The sequence below is a fragment of the Lipotes vexillifer genome, unplaced genomic scaffold (genome assembly GCF_000442215.2).
Source record: "Lipotes vexillifer unplaced genomic scaffold, Lipotes_vexillifer_v1.1 scaffold293, whole genome shotgun sequence".
Classification (NCBI taxonomy): domain Eukaryota; kingdom Metazoa; phylum Chordata; class Mammalia; order Artiodactyla; family Lipotidae; genus Lipotes; species Lipotes vexillifer.
This window is the reverse complement of record NW_006782084.1, coordinates 795,309-811,548: the sequence shown is the minus strand read 5'-3', so window position 1 is coordinate 811,548 and position 16,240 is coordinate 795,309. Positions and strand designations below refer to the sequence as shown.

At 40.9% G+C, this 16,240-nt stretch overlaps 1 protein-coding gene across 3 annotated transcripts in view; it reads right to left on the bottom strand.

Annotated features, from left to right (window-relative positions):
* LOC103082940 (CD302 antigen) overlaps positions 1–16,240 on the bottom strand; it is a 128,993-nt gene that overhangs the window by 14,688 nt on the left and 98,065 nt on the right. The window contains exon 1 of one of the 3 annotated variants that reach the window (XM_007454982.1): positions 12,840–12,917. The exons of the other annotated variants lie outside the window; for them this stretch is intronic. Within the exon in view, the coding sequence (XP_007455044.1) occupies positions 12,840–12,909 (70 nt within the window). The 5' untranslated portion in view covers positions 12,910–12,917. Of the gene's footprint in view, positions 1–12,839; positions 12,918–16,240 lie in introns of those variants that run through there. 3 annotated transcript variants of the gene reach the window in all.

Genomic DNA, 16,240 nt, shown 5'->3' with positions numbered 1-16,240 from the left:
TCTTTCCCTCTGGCTAAAATGTAGCTAGGTATCTTCAATCAATCATGTAAACAATGGAAACAGCCTAGGAATAACAGCAACAAGATAAAAGGATCCTAAGTGAAGCCAACATATCACACTCAGGTTGTAAAGAGAGAGAAAATAAACTTCGATCTTGTTAAGCCATTGATAATTCAGGTCACTGTTATAGCAGCTGAATCAATAACCTAATTAACACAATGGGCTACTTAAAATTATCTCAATTTGTGAGTCATGAGTTTTTCTCTGACCTCATACTACTACATTTAGTGATTAAACCATCCAAGATGTACTAGCCTGAGGGTAGGCATCCCAAGATACAATTTATTTTGTATATAGGTTCTTTTTTTTTTTTCCTTCCTGCTGTGTATAAATTCTTGTCTTACACGTGTGACTACCTCGGTTTGAACTCCGGTAGGAATCTAGAACTTTCTCATTATGGTGGCTTAAAGTTGGATAGGGATGTTTTAACAACAAGCACTTTGCTTTGGGAAAATGCTCACAATAAACCATTAATTTTTAAAAATCTCACTATAAAAATATATCTGCAGTATGATTCCAATGTTTAAAAAGCAAGGCATGTATCACTTATACGTGGAATCTAAAAAAAGGATACAAATGAACTTATCTACACAACAAATAGAGTTACAGACATAGAAAATAAACTTACGGTTACCAGGGCGTAATGGGGGGAGGGATAAATTGGAAGACTGGGATTGATATATATATATATATACACTACTATATATAAAACAGATAACTAATAAGGACCTGCTGTAAAACACAGAACTCTACTCAATACTCTGTAATGGCCTATATGGGAAAAGAATAAAAAAAAAGAGTGGATATATGTATATGTATAACTGATTCTCTTTGCTGTACACCTGAAACTAACATAATAACAAACAACAGGGCTTCCCTAGTGGCACAGTGGTTGAGAACCCGCCTGCCAATGCAGGGGACACAGGTTCGTGCCCCGGTCCGGGAGGATCCCACATGCCGCAGAGCGGCTGGGCCCGTGAGCCATGGCCGCTGAGCCCGCGCGTCCGGAGCCTGTACTCCGCAACGGGAGAGGCCACAACAGTGAGAGGCCCACGTACCGCAAAAAAAATAAATAAATAAATAAATAAAATAACAAACAACATTGTAAATCAACTATACTCCAATAAAAATTTAAAAAATAATAAAATTAAATTAAATTTAAAAAAAGCAAGGAAGTCTAGAAAAGTTCAGGAATTGGAAAGGCATTTTGTAGGAAGAAGGCTCAGGAAGGGCCTGAAAGCAAGGTGCTTGGTTGAAAGTCTGTATGTGGAGCAAACCCTTAGATCCTCTTCCTGAGGAGCAGTACTCAGCCATCTCGGTTTCTCTGTACACCTCTGCTGCGTTCTTTTCAGAAGAAAAGACTTTTATTCCTCCGTTTCCACTTCCAGACCATCAAACATTACCCACTGCTCATCCTTTGAGATTCAGGCCATCTATCTACACCACTTTCTCTAAGACACCACCACTGTAATGTATTTTAACTTCCGCTTGTAATTTCATCACATAGTTCTTTCTCTTCGAAGTCACCATCCAATGGCCATGTAAAGTAGCAGAAGGAACACAACTTTGAAGTCAGACAGACCTGTATTTTTATCTTGGTGGTGAGACCTTGGACAACTTATTTCCTGTGTTTCCTCAGGCAAAAAGGGATAACAACCTCATTGGATTGTTGTTGTGAACATTAAGAAGCAACAAAACTGCACAGCACAGTGCCTAGTACAAGGAAGGTGCTCAAAATATTGTAGCTTTTATTAACTCTACCATCCTCGGCACCCTTCTCTAGAGACAGTGACCTCTCTGAAAATAGGGGCTGAGCCTTATTTTTGAATCCCCAACACCTCAGACAGCACCTTGGACTATAATAGGGACCAAAATATTTTGCTAAATGAATGAATGAATCCTATCTCTACATCCTTAAATGGCTTAATTTACCATCCCTTCAGCATCCTCAAACACTCCCTTTGCAATGTATTCATCTTTTCCTTCTAGAAGCATGCTGTTTCTTATACCCTGGAATAGAACTGGATTGACCTTGCTGCCAATTCTAACACCGTTACTGGTACAGTTGGCCCTCGGTATCTGTGGATGTGGAACCCTCGGATACAGAGGGCCGACTGTACTACGCCACTTTATATAAGGTACTTGAGCATCCTCGGATTTTGATATCCACAGAGGGTCCTGGTACCAGTCCCCTGAAGATACCGAGAGACTATACTTTTTAAAAATTAAACTTTTTATTGAAATACAATATACAATGTGCAAATCATACATACCTATCTTGGTGAATCTGCAGAGAATGAACATACCCATGTAATCATCGGTGAGATGAAGAAACAGACCATTAACCAAACCCGTTTGGTCCACTCACTTCCAAAGGTAATCACACCTAACTTCTAACACCACAGACTAGTTCTGTCAGTTTTTGAACTCTATAGTAATGAACACATACAGTATGTACTCTTTTGTGTCTGGTTTCTTTTGATAAACATTACTTTTATGAGATTTATTTATGTTGTAGCATGTAGCTGTAGGTTCTTTCTCATTGCTATATAGTATTGTATGAATTTATTCATTCTGTTGATGAATGTTTGGGTAGTTTCTAGTTCGTGGCCATGACAATATATGATGCTATAAATATCCTCTGCACATGTTTTGGTGCACAAATGCATGCTTTCTTGTGGGTATATTTCTAGAAGTAGATTGCTGGGCCATAGAGTGTACATGTGTCCAGCTCTGGCAGATACTGCCAAACACTTTTCCAAGGTGGTTATAATCCTTTTAAACAAGTAGGTTTAAAAAAAAAAAAAAACCCAGTTTGATAATCTTTGTCTTTTGAGTATTTCCATTAATATTTAACATAGTTATTGATGTATTTGAGTTTATATCTACCATCTTACTATTCACTTTCTATTTGTCCTACCTGTTTTATGTTCTTTTTTTTCCCTTTGTTGTCTTCTTTTTGGATTATTAAACAATTTTATATTCCATTTTTCTTTTAGCTTATTAATTATACATTCTTTAATTTTATTTCTATAGTGGGTACCCTGAAAATTACAGGATGCAACCTTGATTTATTAGTACCTAAAATAAATGAGTACTTTTACCATTTCCTAGACAACACTAGGATCTTACAGTAATTTAACTTCTCTTCCTTTGTGTTGTTATTACTATTTTGCATGGTCAATGTTCATTTAGCTTTAAACACATATATTTACCTGCTCTGTTGCTTTTCATTCCTTCTTACGTTTCTGTATTACTAACTGTAATAATTTTCTGTTTGCCTGAATAAACCCCTTTAACGGTAGGTCTACTACAAATTCCCTCAATTCTTGATTTTCTGTAAATGTCTTTATACTGCCTTCCTGTTTGAAGGATATTTTTGCAAATACAAAATTCTAGAATGGCAGCTTATCTTTCATTGAAGATTTATGTAATTTTACTGTTTTGGCTTCCATCATTCCTATTGAGAAATCAGGTATTAGTCTGATTGTTACTCTTTGATGGCTGCTTTCAAGATTTTCTTTGTCGTCTTTGGTTTTTAGTAGTTTGACAGTGGTATGCCTAGTATTTTTTTTTAATCCTGGTAATAATGCAATGCAATTATTGAATCTGTGGGTTTATTTTCACTGTTCACTTCTGGAAAGTTCTTGGCCAGCATCACTTCAAATAATGCTTTTCCTCCATTTTCTTTCTCCTCCCTTTCTGGGACTCAAAATACATATATGTTAGGTTTCTCACCATGTCCAATATGTTCACTTTGCTCTTTTCTATTTTTAATACTTTTGGCTCTCCATATCATAATCTTGTTCTTTCTGGTTTACTAATCTACTCTTCAGTTTTAACAAATCTGCTATTAAACCCATCTACTGAGTTCATAATGTCAGCTATTTTTCAGTTACAGAATGTTAGCTTGTTTGTATTTTTATAGATTCTGAGTCTCTGGTGAAATTCTCAATCTTATAAACATTCTCAAACTTATTACGATTATTTTACTTTTTATTTCTTTAATTTTAATTTTATTATTTATTTGATTGCACAGGCGGGCTCCTTAGTTACGGCACATGGGCTCCTTAGTTGTGGTTCATGGGCTCCTTAGTTGCAGCATGCATGTGGGATCTAGTTCCCTGACCAGGGATCGAACCCAGGCCTCCTGCATTGTGAGCGTGTAGTCTTAACCACTGTGCCACCAGGGCAGTCCCTATTACGATGATTTTAAAGTTCATTTTTGAAAACTCTAATTTCTGGGTCACCTGTTGGTCTGTTTTTATTTTCCCCACTTTGGCCTGTTTCTTATTATGCCTGGTAGTTTTTGGGTTTTTTTTTTTTTATATATCAAATACCAGATACTGTGCAGGAAAAATTGCACAGTATCTGGTATTTAATATTTAAAATTAAAAACATTGCAGAGGCTCTAGAGGATGTCATTCTCCCCTAGAAAGGATTCTGGTAGGCATCTGGAGTATTGAAGATTATCTTAATACAATCAAGGGTGGAGTCCACCTGAGGCGGATGTTACAGCCTTCGTGAGGCCCAATATCCATGGATTCCAACTGAAAGCCTGGATATTAGCTGAAGTCCCTCCTCTTTGGCAAGTAAAAACTCAAATTTTTGTCTCCTTAACACCATGAGAATGCCAAAAACTCTGCTCTGTTTTTAGCTGCTTAAAATTTGGGCAACAACTCCTAAAAGTAGTGCAAAGAATATTGGGCTCGCATCAACGAGTTGCCTTAGCAGCCCTCTGATGCCTGCAAAAACCATTATTATGGAATTTTATTTAGATTTTCCAGTTGTTCTTAGTGGGAGTGTTAGTATCCCACTCCACTATAGCCAGAAGCAGAATTCCCTCTTTCACACTTTTAAGCAAGTTATCGATAAGTGCTACCATCATCCATCCAACAATCGTTTGCTGAGCAACTCCCACGTGTCAGATACAACGGTCAGTGCTAAGGGGTAAGGATAAAAGGATTTAAGGAGAATGGGTCCTACACTTGAAGTGTTCACTCTGATAGGAGAGTCAGACACATATAAATAACAAAGGTGTGAGAGGTTAAATGCTATAAGACTGTAGATGAAAAAGTAATAACTTGTAGAGTAAGGAACCATTTCAAAAAGGAGACAATATTTGAGCTGCAATTCGCAGGACAAATGAGTTTACCATGTGGAAAAGGAAAAAGAAAAAGAAATCCCAGGCAGAAGGAACACCATAAAAAGCACAGTGACAGGCACCTAGTAAGGAGTCAAATATTTGTTGAATGGGTGAACTAAGCAGGTCTCTCCCTCCCCACACTCCTCCCACCAGATGTTTTATGTATTAAGACATGATAGAGAAAAGAAAAGCAATAATTTCCAGAATGAAACTCAAATTGAAAGTCACAAGGGCACATACTCTGAATTGCAAACTTTGACTTTTTTTTCTTCTCCTATTTTCTTCTGGTTCCCTTTGTTGCTTTTTCTTTAGCCTTATGGAATTGAAAAAAAAAAAGGAAATGGAAACAGACTCCATTACCACACTTAAGGGACACCTGAAACACCTTTATAAAGTGAAACACTGGAAGTCTTGAACCACAGGTTAAGAAATGCCCTCTTGCATCATTTCTAGTCAAAACTATACATAGGATTTTGTACTGACAATAAATAACTCAAGAATATAAAAAAACAATTTTTGAAATACTGTTTAAATGGAATAAAGCATGTCTATTAAGTATACAAAAATATAATCAACACCAAGTGAAGTGAAATTTATAAATTATTTCTTTGTATACTTGTAGCTCTTAGGCTTTACAATTACAATGAACTCTGATCTCCAAACCATCTATAAAGTATATTCTTTTTATCAGTAGCAGCTCATGTGTCAATTCTCCATGAAATGTCCAACCCTCACCCTCCCATAACCTCCGATTCCTCTGAACTTCTACAGGACTTTGCACTATACAACATGTAAGAGGCCTTTTCTGGTTATAAAGACTAAAGACTTGCTCAGGTTACCCCAAATAATAGAGATGTTTTGCAAAGATACATGGGGTAAAAAGAAATCTGAGGATACTATCACAGCAAATAGGCCTCCTAGGGTTCTTATATACCAGGTACCCCCTAGGTACCCCTACCTAGCTTAGAGTAGTCAGCCTTTGATATAGGAAATTATCCTTATTTTGATTAGTTATGGCTTGGATGGTGAGCATAATATGGAACAAACCATGGCCCTATGCATAAGAACTGTAGGAAGCCATTCTTGGAAAAGGGGCTGTGTTATCCTTTGATGACCAACACACATTCATGTGCACTGATAAATCCTGCTTTTCTGTATGGTACTTATCTGATACTTATCCTGTTTTCCCAATTGGACTGTTAACTCCATGACAACAGAGATCATATCTTAAACCTAACTTGTACCCCCAATAATAACTATGATAGAGTTTTGTACATAACACAGATAGCCTGCAGAGAAATGGGACAGTGCAGGGTTCTGATTAAGCACATTAAGCTATGGAGAAAAGTCTGGCTCTGACTACATGACCTCGGGTATGTTACTTAACTGTGCTCCAATTTCCCTATTTGTAAAATGGGGATGATAACAGTACCTATCTCAGGGAGTTGTTGTGAGAAAATTGTTTTAGGTGCTAGGGATTCCACAGTGTACAAAAAGGAACAAAAATCCTGCCACCCTGGAGCTTATATTCTAGTTGCGGCAGATACGTGAAGGCAAGATAAATAGGTAAAATAATATGTTAGATGGTGTTATTATTATTATTATTTTTTGCAGTACGCGGGCCTCTCACTGTTGTGGCCTCTCCCGTTGCGGAGCACAGGCTCCGGACGTGCAGGCCCAGCAGCCATGGCTCACAGGCCCAGCCGCTCTGCAGCATGTGGGATCCTCCCGGACCGGGGCACGAACCCGCGTCCCCTGCATCAGCAGGCAGACTCTCAACCACTGCGCCACCAGGGAAGCCCTGGTATTTTATTTAGATAGTACATTAGCAATCTATTGCTATGTAACAAATTAGCAACTTAAAACAATAAAAACCTTTATTATCTCACACAATTTCTCTGCATCAGGAATTCAGAAGCAGCTGCTTAGCTGGGTGATTTTGGCTTGGCATCTCTCATAAAGTTTCAGTCAGGGCTGCATCTATCCGAAAAGTGAACTGGGGCTGGAGGATCAGCCACCAAGTGAGTAGGAGCTGGCTGTGGGTAGAAGGCCTCAGTTCCTCACCATCTGGACTTCTCCACAGGGCTGCTCAAGGGTCCTTATGACATGGCAGGTGGCTTCCCTAAGAGCAAGTGATTCAAATGAGAACAAGGTAGAAGGGCAATGTCTTTTACAATCCAGCCTTGGGAGCCACTCTCCATTATTTCCACAGTGTCCTGTTGGTTATACAGGATACAGGTCAGCCCTATTCAGTGAAGACTATGAATACCAGGAGGCAAGAATCTTTGGGGCCATCTTGGAGGCTAGCAACCACAGATAAGAGATGCCAGGTCCTGACTGTAGGGTGGGGGCTGGGGTTGAGGTTGTAGAAAGGTGTCCAAGGAAGACGTCATTCTAAAGGTGACATATACAAAAAGAGATCTGAAGGAGCTGAAGGAAAACAGCCAAGTACTTATCTAGGTCACACAGGCCTCTGAGATGGGAATGAGTGTGATGATAATGATAACTGACAAAGCCCCTTGTTGAATAATTCAATAAGCAATATGTGATAAGACAAGAAAAAAGCCCCAAAACCCAAAAATAAAAACAAAGAGCTGTAGGCAGAAAAGCAGAAAACAAACTGTTAACTTCATATCCTTACAACTCTTTTTTCCTTAGGCTCATTTCAGCATTAGCAATTAACTCCAGTTAATGTAGCACTGAACCCTTCTTCTCATGCTACCAGTCAGAGTGTGTACCCCAGAAACAAGCTTTAAGCACTACTCAAGACATATATTTTTACTTTGGGAAAAGAGTGTTCCAACAGAGGCTGATACCTCTTGTGAGGGAACTTACTGAGGTTCACGCACTTCATGAGCAGAAAGGCTAAACTAAGTCTTTTTCAATATGCTAAGTATCTTTGCTATAATCCCGTTACAATGAAAAACCTGTCTCCCCAAAATACTGCCATAAGTTTTCAATTATGGGTTCTGTAATGTTTGCTAGAAAATATATTTCAAGAAACATCCTTGGGTCAAAAAAAAAAAAAAATCCTGCCCACAATGCTCTCTCCAAAGTGCTTTTCTGTTACTCTTGCTTCTTCACAGCTGCTGAAAGATAGGTTGTTATTAATAACGCACCTAAATGACTCTTCGTGGATTGTATAATTTTATAATTCTATTGATTTAATATGTACAGAAATTTAGGAACCTGATGAAAATTTTAAAAGCTTGTACTTAACTCCAAAAGTCTCCAAATAGATCGTCCGCTTAAAATTATCATGTGCTGGGCTTCCCTGGTGGCGCAGTGGTTGAGAGTCCGCCTGCCGATGCAGGGGAAAACGGGTTCGTGCCCCGGTCCGGGAGGATCCCACGTGCCGCGGAGCGGCTGGGCCCGTGAGCCACGGCCGCTGAGCCTGCACGTCCGGAGCCTGTGCTCCGCAGCGGGAGGGGCCACAATAGTGAGAGGCCCGCGTACCGCAAAAAAAAAAAAAAAAAAAAAAAATTATCATGTGCTAAAAGACTAAAATGGCAGAGCCGCAAGAATGTTTTGCATTACCAGTCAGCTCTAATGGAACTCTCTGTTCCCTTGTAATTAATTTTTTAAAGAACCAGGCACAGCATAAGAGGAAGTGAGCCTTGGGACAGACTTGTTCTGAATGTTAACAAAGGAGGCAAGATTGTACTTTTTTTCCTTGTCAATAATAAGACCTTTGCCCCTCTCCTATTAGACATGAGTCAGTCACTTACCTTCCACAAGGGCAGAGGAAGAGGAAGAAAGAGGCGCTGGTTATTACCTTTATTAAGTATGGAGGAGGACATGGTGTATCAGGCCCCTGATAATCCAGAGGGCCTGGGCTGCAAGATATCCCTGAATTGTAAGGAAATTCAGCCACTCTGACACTCAGTGCCCTCTCCACGCTACCCAACCTAGCTTCCAAGATGTCCACCCCCATGTTCTCCGTTCACGTCCCTTCTCAGAAAAGCTGTCAGGACTTTTATTCATAGAATGAGGGTGCCAGTGTTTCTCTGCACCTTTCTTACTGGGCAACACTGGTCTATTTTCTTATAGATGCAATCTCAAGATTTGTCCTCAAAATCTAAAATAATCTTAAATACTTGAGATGTAGAATAAAAAGCTGTGGACAGCAACCCTGTTGCAAAACTAATTTTCAACACGGAAGCACACTTCTAAAAGCTTCTCAACTATGAAAGAAGTCCTGAAATAGTACCTAATTACTATTTCACTTTTTCATTGGAAGGCAAATAAACACTTATTAACATTTCAAAATTTACAATCTGAAATAATTTCCCCTGAAACATCACTGTGCCATTCACAAGGGCCAGAAAAAGTCACATCAATAGATTAAGGTGACTTAATGTTTTGAATTCAATTATGAGTTCATGGGCGGAAGTAAAAATAATTTGAAGGAAACTGCAATCCCATTATCGCCCCCTACTTCTTAAATCATTCATCTAAATTTTTTGTCCTTTCATTATAAATTAGAATAAAGTACAGACACACTTTTCAAAACAAAACAAAACAAAAAATCCACAAGATAGTAAAGTTTCTGCTGTTATGGAGCTCCCTTGGTAAGGGGAGTGAAAAGCAAGAAGAGAGTGAAGAAACGAGATTCATTCTGAGAGAATTCAGTGCTCTGAAGAAGAGAAAACACGGGGATGTGATAGAGAAGGTGGCATATGAATGGAGCTCTGAACATATCATATGGGAGTGGGCAGCCATGCCAAGGACTGGGGAAGGGGAGGGGGGTCTAGGCAGAAGAGCCAGGAGGTGGCTGTGGATAAACAGAGTGAATAGCAGGAAGGGCAGTAAGAGGTGGTGTCAGGGAAGGAGGCAGAGTATTGTAGGCTATGGCAACTCAAAGTGAGAAACGACGCAGTGACCACAGAATGGGGTTTCCTCTAACATGCTTGTGTTCACTTATATTCACGCTGCTCACAGGAAACCACTGACCCAAGAAACAGACACCGATCACGTACTATGTACAAAAAGTGCCGTTACAGAAGAACTTTTTAAAAGGGATGCCATGGAACCTTACTTAGGTATTTTTTGTTCATTGTGATTTTTCAAGATAATATCTAAGAACAACACAAGATCATTTACACTAATAAACTCCAAAATAACAGAGAACAATAATTTCCATTTCAATATTACATTTATACTTTATGCAACACCCTAGGAGCTTTTCTGTTAAGACCTTGCCATTCAGCAAATTCCATGAGAACCTTGAAAAGCTCTTTCTTTACTTAGTTCTAAGCCAAATGTGATTCCTCATCTTGTCTGGATAGATTTGTGAAGTATGTTGATAAAACACATAGTTTTTCAGCCCTGTGTTGTCAACACGTATGGGAATGTGCTCAGTAACCATACACATCAATAGACATAAAGTGGCACTCGTGACATAATTTTCTAGTTGCAATAATTACCCTTCATTTCATATGAAGAGAACAAAGGAAAACCAAGATTCACCATGCCTGGAATAGGTACTAGACATGGAGTTCTCACTGAATGCTCACTACAGCCCTATGGGTATTATCTCCATTTTACCGAAGTGCAATGAGTTGCACAATTCAATCAAGGCCACAGAGTCTGCACCTAACTCCAAAGCTCATGCTCCTTCTAAATTAATCCTTCAAACCTCCTGAGAGAAGCTGATTCATTAATAGCAATCATTTATTCGACAGGCACTTCTTCAGCTCTTGAAAAGTCTATTTAACCGTACTGGACTTATAAAAGGAAAAAGAACAAAACTTTCCAAAGATAGTTTTGAGACAGGCTGGGACCTGGGACCCTTTGCTGCAATGCTTGCACCTGGACAAACGTCTCCTCCAGCAACAGAATGCAAAGAAACTATAAGAGACTAAAAATAACTGCACACATGCACAGTTGGGGCAAATTATGAGCAACAAGATACAAAAAGATCAAAACCCAACTGCCGCTTCTGAGCTGCCAGGAGCAAAGGCAGGGTACTGCGCATGATCGCTGCAAGGGGGTGGGCAGCCCACCTAAGCAACCTCTCCAGCCACCCATGTCTGCTCCTACCCTCAACCCCACTTAGGGGATCAGCTCGCCCCCGCTTAGGGAGCAAGCAAGGGCACTTGTTACTTGTTCTAGCTCCCTCACGCTGCAGCACCCCTAATAAAGCCTCGCCTGAATTCCTCATCTGGCCTCATCAATTTCTATTAAGAAGCCCAAGAGCCCAGGTGGGTAACAGGCTGTCTTCCATTGCTGATCAAAACAGCTTCTCTTAAGAAGAGAGATACCACACAATCTAGAAATGGACTTCTAAAAAAATCTGACAAGAAAAGTATTTGTTTTACTGAGCCTGACATATGAAGGCGCGGCAACCCAGAGGGTGGCTTAAATGGGCGTCTAGATGTTACTGGCAAACATAAGGAGGGCGTGCATAAGGAGGGATTCACAGAATCTCTAGTCCAGCCTTGTTTTGGACAAAACGAATGTGCTCAGTCTCAACAGTGTGAAACTCTTGTTTCTGCTCCTCCACAGGCAGCAGATGGCATAACTGTTCATAAATGCTGGTCGACAAAAGGTGTCAGGATAGGAGCTTTGAGTTTGTAAAAAAAAAGCAACTTCTGAGCTGCTTACTCTACTGCTGCCTCCAATACTGAGATCCTTTAATATATTCCTCCTGCCTGTCAGCAGGCTTCCAGCGGGAATTTACAAAATGGCAGTGAAATTCACGGGGCGGGGGGGGGGAAGCCAAACTCTTGCATAATCATTTTATTCAAACCCACGCAAGTACTCACTTAGTTCTTGTTTATTTTGCTCCTTAATTCCTGGAATTGTTCAATCAATAGTGATTCTGGATGGAAGTCTTTCCTCAGAGTTTCCTCCATCAACATTTTTGACATGTTTGCAAGAGAAACTCGTTTAAAAAAACACAAATCATTCAAGAGAATTGTTCATTTCCCTCACGATTCATTTTGGAAATGACTGACTAATCAAGAGTAATTTTTCAGATGTCACTTGCACAACAGCAGACCGGACTTAAAGATTTTTAAATCACACGACTTAAGTGGAATCCAGGCCTCGCCTGTTCTCGTTCCACTTCCATTCAGGGTTATTTGGCTGAACTGTTTTCCTGTTTCGACAACTTGAACACCGACCAATTGGTCAAACAACGCCGAGAGCAAAAGAGGGCCAGCTTCATCCCACCCCCCGCCCCCGCCGCTCACGAGCTGAGGACATCTCCGCAGCCAACTTCCCCACTTCTCCTTTCAGCCCCAAATGGCCCTGAAACTATGTTCGTCCTGGGGCTCGAAGTCCCTCCGCTCTCCCGTCAATTAGCGCCGTTTGGGACCCCGGCCCGCGAGTGGGGTCTGCGCCGAGGATGTGGACGCGGCGGGAGACGAAGGGCGCTCTCGGGTCCCCGGCTGCCCCCTCCCCGGGGGCGCTCTCTCGGAACCCACCGAACGCGGAGGAGGGGGGGTGACCAGACGCCAGGGCGCACGGGGGCGCGCAGGGTGGGCGTGCAGGGGAGCGCGACATGCCCGTCGAGTTGCAGCCCTCAGCTGTGGAGGGGGTGGAGGGTCTCCGCCGGGCGGCGAGAAGGCGGTCGCTCCGGGCCCGGGCTCCCAGGCCGAGGAGGGGGCGCGGCAAGGGGCCAGCTTACCCGCGGCGGCGGCGGCGACTGCGAGGCCCAGCAGCGGCAGCAGGAGAGCGGGCGGCGCGGCGCGGGGCATGACTGTGCTGCGGGACCGGCGCGCGCGCTGCTCGGAAGTGCGGAGCCGCCTCCCGACCCCTCCCACCCGCGGCCCCTAACCCGCCCGAGTGCTCGCCCGCGCTGCTTTCCGGCCGGCGCTCCGGCTCTCCGTGATTTTTAAAACTTTACATCTGAACCGAAATAAATTCAGCCTCTCAAAAATGTTGCCAAAGTAGTACAAGGAATTTCCGTAACCCTTCAGCCAGCTTTTCTAAATATTAGCGTCGTACGTAACTCCAGTACAATGAGTCAAAGCCAGCATATTAACACGGGTGTAATACTGTGGACTAATCTACAGCCGTTATCACATTTAACCAATTGTCCCTCTGATGTTCTTTTTCTGTTCTAAAATCCAATCCAGGGTCATACACTATTGAGATATGACGTGTCCTCAGTCTCTTTAATGTGGGACAGTTCCTGTGTCATTACTTATCTTTCACCATCGATCTGGATACAAGTTTGAAGAGTACTGGCCAGTCGCTATGTAGAATGTCCTTTAGTTTCAGTTTGTCTGATGTCTCCTCCTGAGGGAGATTAGAAGAACAGGATTCAGGTTATGTTATTGTTTTGTTGTTGTTTGTTTTCTGGCAAGAGTACCACAGAAGCCATATGCCCAGCCCAGGAGGACCATGTCATTCTGTCTCATCACTGGTGATGTCAACTTTGATCCCTTGGTTAAAGTGGTGTTTGTCCTTTGGACCTAATGGTCAGAAACCTTTTCAAAGGCTCTTCTCTCAGTGGACTGTGGCCCTCAGACAACTCTTCTCTGTCAGCAGCTCCTGGATTAAGGGTCTTTAAACTACGCTATACGGCCCTTGGAAGGAACCAACTCTGATGGATACCTTGATGTTGAACTTCTGGCCTCCAGAACTGTGACACAATAAATTTGTCGTTTAAGGAAAAAAAAAAAAAGGGAAACCACCCAAACTTGTTATTATATGTATAAACTATGCAACTGTAACTCCACTAGTGAGTGTCTCTGGAACCAGACAATCAAGGCCAGGCAGGCTGCTGACATTGTCTCATGTCATTACCAAAAGAGTGCTTTAAAATCAAGTCTAAACTCTACAAACACAAACCATTCAATTTTAAAATGTACAAATGAGCTGAACAGACACTTTGACAGAGAAGATACACAGATGGCAAAAAGCATATGAAAACATACGTCACATGTCACTAGGGAATTGCAAATTAAAACAAGATACCACTACACACCTATTAGAATGGCTTTTAAAATCGACAACACCAAATGCTGATGAAGATGGAGAGCAAAACGAACTCTCATTCATTGCTGGTGAGAATGCAAAATGGTACAGCCACTTTGGAAGACATTTTGCAGCTTCTTGCAAAACTAAATATACTCTTACCATATGATTCAGTGATCATGCTCCTTGGTATTTATCCAAACAAGCTGAAACCTTACATATTCACAAAATTTTAAAAAATATTTTATTTTTAAATTTTAATATTTTATTTAAAATTTTAAAAAATTAATTAATTAATTTATTTATGGCTGTGCCAGGTCTTAGTTGTGGCATGCGGATCTTAGTTGCAGCATGTGGGATCTTTAGTTGCAGCATGCAGACTTCTTAGCTGCGGCATGAGGACTCTTAGTTTCTACCTGCACGTGGGACCTAGTTCACTGATCAGGGGTCGAGCCCAGGCCCCCTGTATTGGGTTACCCACAGGACCACCAGGGAAGTCCCTATCACAAAAATTTATATGTAGATATTTACAGTGGCTTTATTCATAATTGCCAAAACCTGGAAGCAACCCAGATATCCTTCAATAGGTGAATGGATAAATGAACTGTGGTACATCCAGACAATGAAATATTATTCAGCACTAAAAAGAAATGCACTATCAGGCCATGAAAAGACATGGAAGAACCTTAAATGCATATTGCAAAGTGAAAGAAGACAATCTGAAAAGTCCACATACCCTGTAATTTTAACTTTATATTTTGGAAAAGGCAAAACTGTGCTATCAGTAAAAGATCAGTGGTTGCCAAGGGTTGGGGGAGGTGGGAAGGGAGGCATGAATAGGTGGAGCACAGAGAACTTTTAGGGCAGTGAAACTGTTCTGTAAGATACTATAATGGTAGACACATATCATTATACATTTGTCAAAACCCGTAGAATATACAACATAAAGATGAATCCTAATGTAAACTATGGACTTTAGTTAATAATAATGTATCCATACTGGATCATCAGTTTTACCAAATGTCCCACACTAATGCAAGATGCTAATAATAGGGAAACGTGGCAAGAGATAAGGAGGTATATGGGAACTCTCTGTACTTTCTGCTCATTTTTTAACCTAAGACTGCTCAAAAATTAAAGTCTATTCTAAAAGATCAAGTCTAACCTTTTCCAATCCTTTCTAACCCTTTCCATTTCTCTAATAGTCCAGTCGGAAATGGAGTGATTGCACCAAGGAAATCTATCTGACCAAAGGGGTCTATAAGGAGAGTCACAAAATGTAAGAGGTGGTAGGGGCCATCTTCATTTACTGATAAGGAAACTGAGGTCCAAAGAAGGGACATCACTTAGCCACAGGCACACAGTGAATGCCAAAAAATGAACCAGAGCCCAGGTCTTCTGCTGGACTCTCCCACCCTCTCCAGGTTCAGTCTCTCTTGTCAAAGTATCAATGTCTTGCTCAACTTATTTATTTCCATCATTCCTCTCAGACTGTCAATAATGGGTATATATACTAAACCCAAATCCAAGGCAAATCATTCCAAATGTACACAATGTTTATTAAATACAAAAACATGCTGATTCTGGACACTTCTGTCCTGCTAACTACACAAGTAAACTGAACAGCTCTATGTAGTCATGCATTTGGAAAAGTCATCTCCACCCCGCACCTTGGGCACCAAAGCATATTGTATCATTGTGGATGACTTTGCGTGAAAACTAATTGTCAAATAATGGTTAGATTTACAATAGAAGTAGAACCTTAATGAATCAACATCATTTAGGCAAATAACCCATTTCAGCAGTCTTTTATTTTTAAGTCATTTGAACTAAGGGAAGGCATATTTTCCCCACTGTTAACTCTGATGCATACTTCCTCATTTTTTATGCTAATATGACAAAACAGACTACTTAACCACGTCTGCATGGAATAATACACTATTTCATCAAAATCTCTCACTATGATGTTCTACTTTCCAGTCACATCTCATACCTTTTATTTTTCCTTCTCTTTCACTTCTCTTTGACCTCATTCCAGACTCCAATCCCTTGACTTCATTTTTCCTGGCCTTTTATTTCTCCCTTCTTCATCCAGCCTGGATACCA